The sequence below is a fragment of the Bicyclus anynana genome, chromosome 21, assembly GCF_947172395.1.
Source record: "Bicyclus anynana chromosome 21, ilBicAnyn1.1, whole genome shotgun sequence".
Lineage (NCBI taxonomy): Eukaryota > Metazoa > Arthropoda > Insecta > Lepidoptera > Nymphalidae > Bicyclus > Bicyclus anynana.
Genome location: NC_069103.1, coordinates 8,348,782 through 8,366,795, shown reverse-complemented (window position 1 = coordinate 8,366,795; position 18,014 = coordinate 8,348,782). Strand labels below are relative to the sequence as shown.

Below are 18,014 nucleotides of genomic sequence, written 5' to 3'. Positions count from 1 at the left end.
GATTATATAATGATTTATTTATTTTGCTATCATCCGCGAAAATTCGGCGAACCCATGCGACAACGTCACCCAGGTCCGACAAAATACTCTCTACGTACGTTTCACCCCGAAACCGGAGCATCCTCAGGAGATGTTGACTCTACAACGTGCAATTGCAAAGTGTCGTTTTCGACCTTTGCTTCGTCTTTTATAGACCAAAAAGGTGGGGCAAGAGGTGGGCGTTGCCAAGATACTCATAATATAAGCGATTTATCTCGCATCGCATTCAAACATTTTTATTAGTGGTGACTTCGATAACTCAATTTGTTCATTTAATAAGGTAATTCCTGACTTATTATGTTTTATTATTTCTAATTGTTCCAAAACGCATAGTCGTAGGCCTTTATTTCGAACAGCGGATTTCCGAAGCTGTTCGAAATGACCGTCCACAAAGGTCGCACTTTGCAAAGCATCTCCTAGATACTGGCCATAAGCTGGCAGATAATCATAGGTATGACATTTTACACACTTGCAATAAAGGCCTACGACTATGCGTTTTGGAACAATTAGAAATAATAAAACATAATAAGTCAGGAATTACCTTATTAAATGAACAAATTGAGTTATCGAAGTCACCACTAATAAAAATGTTTGAATGCGATGCGAGATAAATCGCTTATATTATGAGTATCTTGGCAACGCCCACCTCTTGCCCCACCTACTTTTTGGTCTATAAAAGACGAAGCAAAGGTCGAAAACGACACTTTGCAATTGCACGTTGTAGAGTCAACATCTCCTGAGGATGCTCCGGTTTCGGGGTGAAACGTACGTAGAGAGTATTTTGTCGGACCTGGGTGACGTTGTCGCATGGGTTCGCCGAATTTTCGCGGATGATAGCAAAATAAATAAATCATTATATAATTATTTTTTTCGTATTATGTTTTTCTGTTACCAACAAGCTTAACAAACAAGAAAACGAAAAAAGAAAAAAACCGTAAAGCTCGGGCTTTATGGTCATTGATCTTGCTTGTCCTCGTTGTGGACAAGTTAAAGATGAATTAAAAATGTCGTAAAACAATGTAGCAAACTTTTTTTGATAAAGTAATGATTTCATTATTAAAGTAGAAATATTAAGATCTTTTTAGATACAAATAAATTGCTGGGTGTTTAGGGTAAGTCTGGGCCAGGGATGGACATTCCCTTTTTGAAAAATAAACAGCATCCGAGATTTGACATACCTACACAATACACATGTCATACCTACTTGTTTACATTTCAAATCTTAGACGTAAGTAATCTTATATGTAAGACTTCTAACGGCAAGTTAAATAAAAGCTTGAAATAACTAAAAAACTGAACATATTGTACTAAATCTCGAGTTTTGTATTTTAGCCTTGAGATTTCTTAAGGGCGCTCTCTCATTCCACTGCGAAAATCTCAACACTCAAGAATAGCATTAAGAGGAATTGAAATTCACGCGGCGGACTTTTACTTAGTCGGCGTAACATGGCCGATTTACCGAGTAAATAACTCTGAGTGGGTTTGTGTTATTGCGCCTTGTTGTTGTTCAAAAAGTCGAATAAGATTTTAGGTTTATATAGTAGGAACATTTCTGATTTACAGTACAGAACCTACACTGTATTTTTATAGACAATCTTTAGGTAGCGTTTTTTTACGGCTCACTGCCAGGTCAGGTCTTGACAGACATATATTTAGATAGATAACCTGTATCTATATGTCTTTCAAGACCACTTATTTCGTGTATGCGGGCAGTTATCAAGTTGACAGACATACAGACATACTGAAAGTGATTGTAAGGGTACCGTTTTTTCTATTTTAGATTAGGAATCCTAAAAAGACCTCTGTTGTGTCTCTATAGTAGGTACTCGTATATGCTATAGGAAGACCGATAGTCGATCGTTAGAATAAAATCACTACTAGATACGAGTAGTAACAACATGGTAAATGTTGACAGCATCGCTGTCCTAGCAGAGATAACAAGCGGTGAGTTTTACGACCGCTAGCAATTGTTTCCCCGGGGATTTATTGCCGGCCTTTCTCGGATTTTGTGTGTCCAATGTACCTACTCGTATGATATAGGTCAGATATATTTTATTATTGCGATTAAATCAAAAATCTAAGTCAGCTCAACGAGTCGCTACGCTGAAGTGGATATGGGCAGAGCACATAGTTCGAAGATGCGATGGAAGTTGGGATCCCAAGGTGCTAGAATGGCGACCCCGCACTGCTAACGCTTGAGCAACAAATTGCCACTGCAGCTTCGCGACTAGATGAGATATTATGTCGGTGACTTTGGTTCTTCTGCGGATCTCCGATTCCTGGTTCGATCACGCAAATATACTTCTAGCATAGCTTTGTTATTATGCCCGCTGTGTAAGTCTGACCCTTCTTATAAAACAGAAATATTCGTAGGTAATAAAAGCTAAGAAAATGGTCAGAAATTTTGGCGTCTTGATCGCGATTTTCGAATCACCATCGGAAATCTGTCTGAAATTTAAGCAAAACTAAAAAAAAAAAAAAAAGCAAAACTATAAACAATCTATAAAGGATTTTAAACAATAAATTTCACTAGTTTATTTATTTTAAAACTGTACTTCTCATCAATAAAAATCGAAACACTCCGCCTGAACTTACGGACTGTTTCGTATTTTTTTTTGATGAGAAGTATGTTTCAGACGCATTGAAATAGTTTTTTGGCAATTGCTGTAATATATTATTATCGTGTGTTACATTTCGCTGCAGTCTTATTCCGTATCCCGCGGGCTTGTTGCAATCAATTATTGTATTTTTAACATCAGCACCGAGTCGTGTGCACCATTCGCTTTATAACAACAAAATTTTAACACTGTTTTTCAGAAAAAATCAATAGTTCTCTTACTATTGATTTTTTCTGAAGAAACCTTTTGGCACATTTAGAAGTGTTAGAAGTAGTGTGTAGAAACAGTTTGTACAGTATTTTAACAGAACAGTATTTTCTGTATATAGGTATATCATTTTAAATATTAGATGTTAATATCTGTTTGAGCTGTAGTTATGAAATTTGAGATTTTGCATTTTGAGTTTGCTAATGAAAATTAATAAAATTAACCAAATTTCATGTGTTTATGGGTTATAGATTTTAAGTTATTAAGGAGACTTAGGTCACAGTAATATTATGTACTAAAGTGGTCTTTTAATTCGTTCATGTAGTTCACCTTGTCACTGACCACTCGTTATTTGGAATTTGATTGTGATCACTGATCTGTTGTGATGTGTCGAGTCTTTATATTACAGATACCGAAAGGGTATCTGTTTCAAAAATTATATTACAGTGGTATCATAGTACTAAGGCAATTCAGTTCATTGATTTGGGTATGGTCAATAGTAGGTATTCGGTAGAAACATTTGAAGCGCGATATAAATTGATACAGCGCCATCTGTTGACGGGTTTTATTTCAGTTGACACGCACATACTAAAATAATATTTTGTTAGGTATTCACAATTTGTAAAGAGAATGTTTTCTGATAGTATATATGTATTTCATTAAAATCATTATAAAGAAGACTCAATTTCTTTCGCCCTACGCCGTCAAAATTCATTTCGAAAAAACTATATATAGCCAAAATATGCGAGTATTTTGGTTTACATTAAATTAGGTATAATTTTGTGTTATTTCTAAGTAAATTCGGCTTGATATAAGCCATGTATCATCTTATCCCAATTGACGAAAGCGGAAAATACAACACCTAAGTTGTCGTTAAACTAGAGAATAGGAGCTTTAAATATTAGGATTCTCTTAACTATGTAATTTAACAAATTAGTCAGTTGGGGAGACGGTAACATAACGACATAGCGGCAATTTCGCAGAAATCGATGAAGAATAGGATATAAAGGTCATTTCGGGTAGGTGCACCCGAAATGACCTTTATATCCTATCATTTAGCGTTCGCGAATCACTCTTAATTGACCTAAATTTATTGACGAATTTCGGTCCATTGCGTTTTGTTCGCATTTTCATCCTATCTTTGAATGTTTTATTTTCCTTTTTCCGAACCGTAACGAATTCGTACAGATAAGGGCAATATTGCTTTGAGTTTCTATGCCTCTTTGTTGGGTGGCAGCTACATTTTGTGCATAAAGCCCGCTCTTCACTTTGACCAACACGCTGGCCAATGTATTGGCCAAAACCTGGGCAACATTATGACTATTTATGTACTCTGTCATTTATTTATTAGTTCTTTTTTTTTAATTTTTAACAATGTCATTATAAATATAAAATACAAAACATTAAAATTTTATAAAAAAAAATTACTATTATTATTAGTGTTTTGAAACTATCACAATAGGCTATTTGAAACTTTTTAAAAAGGTCTTAATTGTTCATTATCGTTGTATTACGTAGATAGTAAAAATTTATAGTATGTTTTTGAGACTTGAATAGGTAAGTACTCCCAAATTTTAATTTTAAATTAAATTTTTGTTTAATCATAGTCACGTCATAGATTATCTGTGTCATTGCGTCAAACAAATTTTGTTTACCTCTCAGTTTTCGTCTTTCAGTTTTTTTTTAATTAAAATCCATGATTGTAATATTTACACTAAAAGTATAGTATTCTAATTACCATCTCTGTATTTAACGAGATCCCAAGAAAACTGAGTCAATCGGTTTGACGCGTGCGGCGTATAATATGTTTGTTTAGATTACTAAAAAATATTACTGGACAGACAGAAAAAAAAATATACATACAGCCGAACTGAGAATCTCCTCTTTTTTGGAAGTCGGTTAAAAACTATGGCGTTACGAAATGACAGTGTTTCTGGCGTTTGGAAAAATCATTTTAACTTGAGTTTAGATTTTTATTAAAATTGGTATGTTTCGGAACTACTTTATAGTCTGAGTTCTATACTAGTTAATATTGTTTATATTAATTTTATAGAAGTCAAACCAGCTTATCTTGGCCAACGTATTGGCCAACGTACTGACCAACGTGTTGGAAAAAGTGAAGAGGGGGCATAAACTGGTAAAAGTCCCAAACAATTGGAACTGTGGAACGTTTATCGTTTTGTTGCCTGTCTCAGCCTGAGATATTACCTACCCTAGAGGCGCCTAAGAAATTTATTTGTTTTACATAACTTCGGTATTAAGCTGTTTTGCCACGGTAGCTTTAACACACAAAAGAAAAGACAAACATAAAGTAACACAGTGTGTGTCTTTTCTGTTACTGGCCAATTGGTCATCTAACTCAGAGGTTAGCGCTAAAGCCTACGATCTAGTTAACTGACAAGACAAATATTTGACATTGATACTAATTGATACTAATATTATAAACGCGAAAGTTTATATGGATGTTTGGATGTTTGATGGGTGTTTGTTACTCTTTAACGCCGCTACTACTGAAGCGATTTGGCTGAAATTTGGAATGGAAATAGTTTTTACTCTGGATTAACACATGATTTCCCGAGATTTGCGAAAACTGATGATTTTGATGATATGAATGTTTGTTACTCTTTCACGCCTCGACTACTGAACGGAATTAGCTGAAATTTGGTATTGAGATATATATTAGCCTGGATTAACAGATAGGCTACTTTTTATCCGGGATAAATCCATGGTTCTCGAGGGATTTGTGAAAAACTAAATTCCTCCAATTCTGGTCCAATTTTTCAAATTGGACCAGAATTGGAGGAATAGTAGTTCCTGAGAGAACGCGTTCAATCAAACAAACAAACAAACTCTTTAGATTTATAATATTAGTCTATACTAATATTATAAAGCTAAAGAGTTTGTTTGTTTGTGCTGTGTATAATGACACTCACAAATAACGTGGTTTTCTATTGCTAGAAGAATTTTCATAATCGGATTAGTTCATCCATAAATTACCCTACAACCTCACAAGCTTTACCTCTTTATAATATTAGTATAGATTTAGTTTACTTAAGATGACATGAGATCGTCAGTAACGTCATGGAGAGGTCTAAGGGAGCCCCAGTCAGTTTTGGCTTGCGTCGACCCCTAGAGCTGGAAGAACGTAAGGAAACCGAAACGCAATGGATTATAAGGGTCTTGTAAGACTCCTCCTAGTAGAACACTGTATCTGATAGGGTGCGTGTACTGTTCACAGGTTGCGTTATAGTACGTAACCTGTACTGTGACGTCACACCTTAGGGAAAGCGATAAAACTGTTTATAGCGGCAAGCTACTGATTGAAGTTATTTATTTTACGACACTTTGGCAATTTTATAAGTACTTAAAGATTTTTTATTTAAGTTTTGTTCCTTAAATACTGATGTATTTTCAAGTAACATTATTCAAAGATCAAGGCCCACTACATTATTGAGTTATTAATATTCGTATTCTAAACAATTGTTTTTTCGGCTGGTGGGAGGCTACGGCCGTGGTTAGTTACCACCCTACCGGCAAAGACGTACCGCCAAGCGATTTAGCGTTCCGGTACGATGCCGTGTAGAAACCGAAAGGGGTGTGGATTTTCATCCTCCTCCTTACAAGTTAGCCCGCTTCCAACTAAGACTACATCATCACTTACCATCAGGTGAGATTGTAGTCAAGGGCTAACTTGTAAACAATAATAAAAAAAAAAGTAACATTATTCAAAGATCAAGGCCCATTACATTATTGAGTTATTAATATTCGTATTCAGTGTTAAATACATACAAACGCACACGTTTTTTTACATTAAACACAAAATGTTAGTGTTATTTCTACGTGAAATTTTAAAAAGGTTTATGTACATATGTGTATAGCAATGTTCATAATGTTGTAATGTAAATAAATTATCAACAACAATGTTGCTAATGTACCGTGGCCAAACACCACATGTAGATAGATTTTGAAAAGCAACTAGTAACTAGCCAAAGTAAACAAAATGGCGCCGCAATAACAATGTCGCGGCCAACTTTTCGTGTATGGCATTCCTCTACTAGACAATAATATTCATTTCCAACACCATGACATGTTGTCTGAACAGCTAATGTCGATATTCCGGTCTCGGACCTCGGTGAACTCAATTCAGCGTTACTCTCTTATCTCATAAAGAATATCATATTTGAACGTGTTACGTGCTCTAAGAAACTTATTAACCTAACCAAGCGCTGGTTTACGCCTAAACACTTTTCTGTGTCGCTGTCCTTTATCGATCAATGCAATCGACAGTGCGAGTTTAGATCTCTATCTCTCTTTATCTGTAATCATCATCATTATTAACCCATATTCGGCTCACTGCTGAGAGGAGAGGAGCTCCGAATGAGAGAGGTTAGGCCAATAGTCCACCACACTGGCCCAATGCGGATGGGCAGACTTCACATACGCAGAGAATTAAGAAAATTCTCCGGTATGCAGGCTTCCTCACGATGTTTTTCTTTTACCGTTTTTATCTGTAATATCGTGTTAGAAAGACTTAGTATCATTCCATTTGATTGCATTCAAAATCAGGCAGTTCAATTAGGTAAGTAGTTTACAATTCCAAACTTCCTAATACGTCGGAGACTTAAACCACTGTAGAAACATTTGTTCTATGTTTGCTCTATCATTGACGACCAGAATTATCAGGTCGTTTCGTTCTCGCACATGCTTTCAGTTAATCCAACACTGATATTATAAGGTTTTAAGGTGTAAACAGCCCCTGCATTCTGTAAGGTTACAGCGATGTGACATCGCTCATTTCTATAGCAACTACATTGTTAGTGACTTTTTATTTTTAGCATCCCATAGAAATAAAGTTCAAAGTCTATATATAGACGAACTATTACATCGGAGAGTATAAAATAGCGGAATCACACCACAGAATAAAAACGTCTGTACAAAGAAATGGTCGTCTAAAAGGAAACATTAAAAAATAGGTTTGTAATGTTAAATTACACTGCTATTTATTACATCAATAATACGTAGTTGTTTTCGCATACCATCAGTAAACTGCAAGTCGCTGGCATTTCATACAGTATTTCAGTATTTGACCTAATTTTGCATTTGCGTTACGATGACACAGGCCTTGCATTTTGATAAATATTTATAACGTTTATACGCTTCATTCTTTCATGTTCTAAATGGATACAATTTGTTTGCCATCAACGATGCAAAATAATTCATGTTATGTGATCGTTATTATCACTTTACAAGCTATAAATGTCACATTTATGAGGTTTGTTCTTACGAGCCAAAATCATTTGGGATATTCGTAGTTATTAAAACATTGAGTGGTAAAATTCATGTCTCAAGTACGAGATCTTCCATTGCTTGATGGTTCTAACTAGCTTGGTTTTCTTCTGCATTTGGGAAAAAATCTCAGTGCCTAAACTTTTGTCGTCCAACTTATACGGAGCATTCTACTCTATGTTCACCTCTCTAAAGGTTTTTAAATCTATTTACATAGGTCTCCCATTAAGGTTCATGCTTCGCAACCTTCGGTGTCCTAGAAGTGTTCAATTCGTTATTTAAAATTACTCGTAGCTCTGTGAAGTGACAGTAATGACACAGTAGATAAAAACACTCGATTTTATCTTCGAGTTGAACATATACGTTTATTTATTTATCTACAGTTTATCATATACGAGTATATTGATAAATTTCCGATTACATGTTCGGTGTTTTATAGATTAAATTTGACTCGGTGAAATCAATGCTAGAAATATTATTATTTAATTTAATGTCAGAAAGGTTGATTTTAGTTCGCACACACACATCCTCATCATATTAGCCGATGGACGTCCACTGCAGGACATAGGCCTTTTGTAGGGACTTCCAGCGAATTCCTGCGTCTCGCTTGATGTCGCCAGCCCACCTGGTGGGGGTCGACCAACACTGCGGTTACTAGTGCGGGGTCACCATTCCATCATTTGACCCCAACGTCCATCGGCTTTTCGAACTATGTGCCCCGCCCATTGCCACTTCACCTTCGCAGCTCGTTGAGCTATGTCGGTGTCTTTGGTTCTTCTGCGGATCTTCTCATTTCTGATTCGATCACGCAGAGATACTCCTAACATAGCTCGTTCCATCGCCCGCTGTGCGACTCTGAGCCTTCTTATGAGCCCATAGTTAGAGACCAAGTCTCGGAACCATAGGTCACTGTCAAAACGCACTGTTCGAAGACTTTTGACTTCAGGCACTGAGGAATTTCGGATGAAAGATGTCGCGAAGTTTCCCGAATGCGTTCGCACATATTACAATAATGTAATTCTTGCTATGCTTGGGGTTATGCTTGGGGTTTCTCTGCGTGATCGAATCAGAAATGAGGAGATCCGCAGACAAACTAAAGTCACTGACATAGCTCAGCGAATCGCGAAGCTGAAGTGGCAGTGGGCAGGCCACATAGTTCGAAGAGCCGATGGACGTTGGGGTCCCAAGGTGCTGGAATGGCGACCCCGCACCGGAAAGCGCAGTGTTTGTCGACCCCCCACTAGGTGGACCGAAGACATCAAGCGGGTTGCAGGGAGCCGCTGGATGCTGGCGGCTCGAGACCGTTTTGTTTGGAAGTCCATGCAAGAGGCCTATGTCCAGCAGTGGACGTCCATCGGCTGACAATGATGATGATGATGATGAATTCTTGCTAATTTAAATTAAACTCAATAGAAGAGGTCTTCCCCTTACATGATCAAGTAAGGAAGAAATAACAACATGAATGAAGAGAAACTCTTTTCACTGTGCTTGTAGATAGTTAATATTCAGATATCTAAAATCCTTGGTTATAAAAATAAACCTGGTATTTATTGTTGGAAATTAATTAACGTTTTTTGTGGTATTCGCTTAAAACACTTGACATACTTTATTTCAATATATTGTTTAGCTTTCTTATTACCCGAAATAAGTTCATACACAAAAACTTAATTTTTGTCTTGCTATGCTACACAGTCGGTCGAAAGTTGATCTAATTTTTTGTTACCATGCAATCAATAAAAAAATATGAGATTACGTGTAGTAATGGAATGTGTCAGTCCGATAACGGTTTTTCCTAAGATTAATGTTTAAATATATAATGCACATATTTTTTGGTTATCTTTAAATCTCTAAAATATCTGTAATGAACAAACACGACTGCGCAAACTTTAATATTTACTATTTGTACCAGTAATTATTTTACGAGATACTCAGTTGAAAAGGCTATAAAATAAATATAACTCACAATTAACACTTTATTATAAATAAATAAATATCTTTATCAACCCATATTCGACTCACTGCTGAGCTCAAGTCTCCTCTCAGAATGAGGGGTTAGGCCAATAGACCACCACGCTGGCCCAATGCGGATTAGCAGACTTCACACACGCAGAGAATTAACAAAATTCCCTGGTATACAGGACTCCTTACGATGTTTTCCTTCACCGTTTGAGACACGTGATATTTAATTTCTTAAAATGCACACAACTGAAAAGTTGGAGGTGCATGGCCCGGACCGGATTGGAACCCACACCCTCCGGAATCGGAGGCAGAGGTCATATCCACTGGGCTATCACGGCTCTTAAATAAATATACTAACACAATATTCACTTAAGAATTCATCTTTGAAATGTATATACGTAGAAATTGTTTGCATTGAAGACAACATTAAGTCATGATACCGATTTGAAAAAGGGTCATGCTCTGTCTCAACTTGTACTGAAATTCGCGTGCTATTTACAGCCGACTAACTTTCGAAAGCAAAAGAGAAAGAAAGGGAATCTCATACCTTTCTGAATCACATTGAAGCACCAATGTTAACCTTAAATTGTTTGGTTCCATGCCAACTGAGCGGTTAGCGACAGTATCCGAAGCAAACAAGTGTATAAATTATTCCGTGTTGTTTTTCCCTCTTTTCTTTTTTAATCGAGATAATGGACCACTTAGTAGTATCTAGCTATCTAGATTTAAAGGAATGTAACGAATCTAAATATGTATGTACTATTGGATTGACATGAAGAGACGTTTCTGAAGGAGACTACTTTGATAGAGATATTCTTGACGACGTAATCAGACCTATTACATAATTCGAGAACGAACTGCTTGGAATCTAAAAACTAGATAATTAAATGATAATTAATAATGTATCGTGTAATTTAAGAGACTATCCTTTTAGCTTGACTTGAATTTTGAACAATTATTATACGGAAAATTAAAATATTGCTAATAATTTTAATTGATGAAATAATAATAAAATATGATCGCACACTTAGATCAGCTATAATGTTATTTCTGATTAGAAACTTAAAGTTAAATTATACGTTTTGGCTCATCTATACATATATATAAAAATGAATTGCTGTTCGTTAGTCTCGCTAAAACTCGAGAACGGCTTAACGGATTTATCTTATCTTGGTCTTGAAATGTTCGTGGAGGTATAGGGAAGGTTTAAAAGGTGAGAAAAAATCAAATAATTTCCGGGAAAACCCTAAAAATGCCCTTTTCTATTTCCCATACAAACGTTTAAGAGTCAAGCGGTAGGGGTAGGGTAGGGGTAGAGGTATAGAAGGGTAGAGTAGGGATAGAGAATAAGTGCACTTATGTCAAAACGAAGCTTGACCGGGTCCGCTAGTTACTAATATAACCATTATTTACTTGACCAACTTTCTTGATATTTACTGTTCGAATCAGCAGGGCTTTGCACTTTGCTCAATTATACTCCTACTGTTTCACGAAATCCTGAATCGTTAGATTTTATGTTTGTTAGTATACTATTTCTACGGTCTAGAAAGCCTTCAATAAAGCCATTGCACTTTGAATGGAGGAAACCGATGACCACTCAACCTAATTTGATTGCCTTTATATTGTGCTCAGAACTATACTTTACCGTAGTCACGCGATTTTGCTACTAGTGTTACGATGTTGATGCAGTATGACGAGTATGTAGTAAATACCGGCAAAGACGTACCGCCAAGCGATTTAGCGTTCCGGTACGATGCCGTGTAGAAACCGAAGGGGATTTTCATCCTCCTCCTAACAAGTTAGCCCGCTTCCATCTTAGACTGCATCATCACTTACCATCAGGTGAGATTGTAGTCAAGGGCTAACTTGTAAAGAATAAAAAAGAAAAAAAGATGATGACTTCGTTAAAACATATTGTTGCAATGTTAAAAAGTTTTTAGATTAAAGACAAAACAAATCATTCACACATTCGGCAGATAATATTTTCATCTGATATAGATAGTAATAGATTTTTTACAAACACTATTTTAGGTAGTCAAGCTGTAAAAGCATCCCAACCGTCTAAAAGGCTTAACAATTCCGAAAGTTAATCAAGAGTTCCAAAGTCATTAAAATTTTGCTTTGTACATACTTGTTCATTCTTTCTCCATTGTGGGACATTTCTTTTTTTTTTCTAAGAACTGCTTTCCTAATAAAAGCTCTTTACAAAAAAAATGTGCCATTATATAACAATACACCTACGGGTCATTAAAGTTACTTTGTCATAAAATATACATAAATGCGAGAAAATTGCGAGAGTCTGATAATATTATATTATGTAATATAATATTTTCTGACACTCGCAAATACAGTGAAGCTGGATAATAAAATTTTGTCACGGCTTGATTATGGCCATGGTTACTTTAGAGATCATTAAGTCAAAAAAGGTACCATTTATCAGAACTATATTACAACTAAAGTACTTTACCTAACGAATTTGTAACAAACTTTTTTTTTTAAGATTTTGTGATTTCACGATTAATCAATACGATTGTGCTTAATTAACGCCAACCCGAGTTTACTTGAAAGATTAAAAGAATGATTGAATGAGGGCATTTTATTTCACATTCAATCTTGGAACAAACTCTCGTTTCAATTTGCTCTTTTCAAAGAACAGGTTTGATATTATCTCACTGTCTTTCATTTTTGCTCTGAAGTTTTAATTATAGGAAAAGTTTTACTTATCTTCGAATGAACTGATTAGAATCAATGTTTAAAATAATAAAGTATCTCATCAAATTGCCGGTTTCTTATTGTTTGTGAGGATACGTACAACTAACACCTGTGTTATTTTATATGAAAGTTGAGCGGAATTAACACGAATTTTTATTTGTGTTAAACTTGGGTAATTACTATGTTCTATGGATCATATCTTTGAAGCTTCATGTAATTTGGAACCATTTCTTAATGTTCGATTGGACTCAGGGGTATATATCTTCGGTGACTATGAAATCTTCAGAGTTTAGGCTCATTTGTCTTGGCAAATACTTTTGAAGCTACATATTAAAGAATTTATATTAAGAACTAGCGGATGCCCGCGATTTCGTCCGCGTGAAACTCGATGTAAACTTTCAACTACCCCTACCCTACCCCTACCCTACCTCTACCCCTACCCTACTCTACCCCTACCCTACCCTACCCCTACCCTACCCCGTTTTCTAATTATTATTAATATGAACTTTATACAATAACAATGAAGCTCAAATTGACTACGTTTTAGTTAAAAAACATTTGTATGGGAAAAAGAAAAGGGCTATTTTTATGGTTTTTTCGGCAATTATTCGAATTTTTCTCGGTGTAAAAACCATCCTAGAACTTCAACGAACAATTAAAAAAAATTGACCAAATTGGTCCAGGCGTTGTTGAGTTATGCGCTTACCAACAATAGATTGTTTGTTTTTTAATTTATTAATAAATCATTCTTATTCTGCAGTGTTCTCAAAAGGACAATGCGAGACGGGGCAGTATCGCTTCCTCGCGAAGTCTGGCGGCTACGCCTGGGTCCAGAGCCAGGCGACTGTCATCACCGACAAACAACAGAAGCCGATCAGCGTGATATGCGTCAACTACGTCATCAGGTAGGATTAGTTTTAAGTCTAAATCAAGCATATGAAATATCAATCACGTGTGTTTTTCAGGGTTTTCTACTTCATCATTGCGACGCTATAATTTAAAATTTGCTTTATTACAAAAGTTTAAACGTAAAAATGGTAAGTAAAATTTATTTTTAATATTGGACATTTAATTTTATTGTAATTGTGGTCTACCGTTTGCAGTAATAATGTTTGAATGACACACAATGATAGAAATAATTTAATTTATAACAAATGTTAATTGAGTAGAGGAATATAAATTATGACTTGGTAAAGAGATTGAGCCATGCAATTTGTAGGCGCGAAGACGGAGGCTTTAATTAAGAAAGTCATTATCATGAAGCGTAATCGCGCAATTTCATTTTAATTATTATTTTTTTAATTATATGAGTAACTGAAACTAAATTCTAATATAATGACCGTAAACATTTATTGTATTTTTTATGTAATCTTTATTATACCTCATTTAAGAATTTTAGATGGCGAAATGCTGTACATTACATACCATAAACCTTAATGAAAGAAAGTAAAAAATGCATTCCAAGTCCTAGGTTATAAAAGCCTATTGACTACTTTACGTGACTTTGAATCATTAAGGAAGAATAAAGTTTTGCCAAGATACGTTAATACCAGAAAATGCGTTTCAAGCTAGATAGGTAATTACGAAACTGTATCGGTCCCTACCGAGGAAATTTAAATTACGCAAAGATAACATTTTACACAAAAACAGTGGGCCTGTTAAATTTTTCTGTTTAAATTGTTATCTTTATCTGTTCCACTCGTGATCTCGTAAAGTCTTAGACCCCTGAGGCAATAAAGCGAGGTAGAGTAATCCGTTTGATCTCACACTGCGGCTTCTTATGTAACAATTTGCCCTACGGGTGGTCATTGGGGTGATTTGGGACCGCCGCTAAGCCTTTTTGCCCACTTTTATTACTTTCATTTTCTGCGACAACCTCTAGTTCGGTCTCTATGATTTCTTTGAACGAAGGAACTTTTTGTTATTTTGTCCAACCATATACATGTGTGAGACAGAAAAATTGAGGAGTAGAAGGTTAGCTTGGTATGGACATGTAATGCGTAGAGAGGAAAGTCATATTACTAGAAAAATGTTGAATGTGCAAGTGGAAGGTCATAAGAGGAGAGGAAGGCCAAAGAAGAGATGGTTGGATTGTGTGAAAGAGGACATGTGTGTAAAAGGAGTGGATGATGAGTTGACGAGTAATAGAAACGAATGGAAAAGATTGACATATTTTTCCAACCCCACTTAAGTGGGATAAGGTGTTGTAAATTGTTTCATATTTCCCTTGTAAATTTAGATTTAATTTTAGATTTCTTAAATATTCTTTTTTATAATTCATACGCCATTTTACAGACATTTCGAAACGTATACAATAATATGTATGTATTCGTATATTCTCGTTGTCAGATGTCGGTGGTATTCGTCAGTTTTAAAGAAGACTAGAAAAACTATTACATAATATTTTGTTTGTCTTACAATGGATAAAAACATTTGTCTACTTAGTATTAGGTAGGTACAATTTCGTAAATTTAAATTCTATTAAATACCCACTAAAAGTTTCTTAGAAACGCTTTACGTAAACCAACCAAATGAACCCGTACAATCTCGTAAATAATGAACATCATATCAAACTACGTCATTATTTGTTTTTAAGGCAATTAGCGTTGCTTTAGAAAAATTACACATATTTCAGGCTTCTTAGCATCAACTTTTTAATAAACAACTTTTTTATGACGTTGTTTCTTTTTTACTATATCAACTCCAAATTAACAACAAAAATATTTTTCCTAAAACAACCCCCGTCTGTTATTGTCTCTATAAAACTCTTTTCTTTTGTTGTTTTATTTCGAAATGCTGTTGGGAAGATTCCACCCTCTAAGTTTGTTGTGGGTTTCTTTTTAACCTGAAAATGTTAAGAAACCTTACAATCTTAGTTTGAAGTTACTGTACAAAAATGTTTTTATTTTTGTCGTTTATTTTTGTTTTTTGGTATTTGATGAAATATATTTAGCACAAAAAAGAAAGCTAGAAAAAATTTAATTGAATTAGTATATAAGTATGTATTTTTGATTCTTTATTCTATCGCTTCTGAGATCATAAAATGACGAATTCTTGCTTAAAAGTAGAGTCCAACCAAAACTCGTTTTCTGGCCGATCAGTTATCAATTATCAAATCACTAATTGTTACTGTTTTAAATACTAAGTATTGGTATTTTGAAATCTTATTACTTAATACTTTGTTGTGTATTTGTACATAGGAGAATTAAAAAAACAGTTCCATGAAAACATAACCTCTAAAGAATGTTTGCGTTGGGCGTCGTTGCTACATCCGAATGGCGCACGACAATTTCGGATCAGGGGCCGGGAGCGTCCGCTCAAAGCGTTGCCGCGACATACAAAGTTAGGCGAGCGTGAGGTCGGTTTCGGCAAAAGTTTCGGCCTATTTTGGCCGAAACTCGGCCGAAACCGAAACCGAAATTGAACACTACTTAAAAGAGACACACAGGAGCTGCCTAAGTTAGCTACCTGGTACCTACCTATTTGAATAAACAGTATTTTGAGTTAAGACTTGAATCAAAATTTCAGCATTTGCACGGTCAGAGGGCTCTTATAACTTAGAATGTATGCAACCGCACGGCGCGGCTTCTGGAAACGTTTGGGTATTTCGAGCTTTTGGGTGAATTTTTCATATTTGGTAGCTCTGCCTTTTACAATTACAATAAAAAAATTACGGTTAATATAAAGCATAAAGAATGTACTAAACTGTTATTCTGGTCAAAATTGTAAAAAGGCATATAATTTCATAAAAACTGTATTTATCAGTATTTCACGGAAAATAACAAAATAAAAACATTCATCATCATCATCATATCAGCGGATGGACGTCCACTGCAGGACATAGGCCTTTTATAGGAACTTCCAAACATCACGATACTGAGCCACCTGCATCCAGCGAATCCCTGCGACTCGCTTGATGTCGTCAGTCCACCTGGTGGGGGGTCGGCCAACACTGCGCTTACTAGTGCGGGGTCGCCATTCCAGCACTTTGGGACCCCAACGTCCATCGGTTCTTTGAACTATGTGCCCCGCCCATTGCCACTTCAGTTTCGCAACTCGTTGAGCTATTGTCGGTGACTTTGGTTTTTCTGCGAATCTCCTCACTTCTGATTCGATCACACAGATAATATACTCATAATATAGCTCTTTCCATCGCCCGCTGTGTGACTCTTAGTACTTAGAACTTAGTATAAAAACATTATAATAATTAAATCATCTGAAGCTAAACGGTCGTAGAATGGGTAATAGACAATAAGTATTCAATTTCACAAATAGAATAGTTATTTAAATGTTGGAATCTGTGCTATTCTTTTAGCTATTATGTTTTTATTTCATATTGTTGTAGTGAATAAACAGATATAAATAAAATTAAATGTTTCATAACTATAAAACTGTTTGTTTGAATCAAAATTGTTGGCAAAACAAAAATAATGCGAAAACTTTTTTGCGTCCAAGTCGTAAACCTAATTTATATAAGTAACACCTTAAAAACATTGTTTATGGTGATACTCCGTTTAATTTTATTCGTCATATATATTTTTATACTAATGTAAACTGTAGGGTTTATGATGAACGAAATTAACGTAGACGTGTAAATATATTTAAAACTAGCTGATAGAAGTCGTGCGAAAAAAAATACATTGTGTTTTTCGAGATTATGGCTAGATCCTTAAATAATATTGTAATTATTTTTTTATCAACGACTAGCTGACGCCGCGCGGTTTCGCCCGCATGGTTCTCATTCCCATAGGAATACGGGGATAATATATAGCCTATAGCCTTCCTCGATAAATGGGCTATCTAACACTGAAAGAATTTTTCTAATCGGACTAGTAGTTCCTGAGATTAGCGCGTTCAATCAAACAAACAAACTCTTCAGCCTTATAATATTAGATAGATATGATACTTACATCTATTTTAAATACCTATACATATATAGATTAATATATGCATATCTAATATTACTGTGGATTTATGTAGGAGTATGTCTATGTGTATATTTTAATTGTCATTTTAATGGCGTATTAACAGTCTGGCTCGTGGCTAAGGTAGCCTTGCGCTATAAAAATTTAATATACTAATAAAATTCTAGATCTTTGGGAAAGTATTTGTGTTGTGGAGTTTTATTGTCACTCTTCATACCATATCTCGGTTGTTAAAACATTCATTTGTACGTTGGTGTGATACTAGCGG

General features: G+C 35.3%; 1 protein-coding gene across 2 annotated transcripts in view; it reads left to right on the top strand.

Moving 5' to 3' along the window:
* LOC112058365 (hypoxia-inducible factor 1-alpha) overlaps window positions 1-18,014 on the top strand; it is a 135,901-nt gene that overhangs the window by 70,201 nt on the left and 47,686 nt on the right. For both annotated transcript variants that reach the window (XM_052888141.1, XM_052888140.1), the window contains exon 7: window positions 13,582-13,726. In XM_052888141.1, coding sequence (XP_052744101.1) covers window positions 13,582-13,726 — 145 coding nt within the window. The remainder of the gene's footprint in view (window positions 1-13,581; window positions 13,727-18,014) is intronic.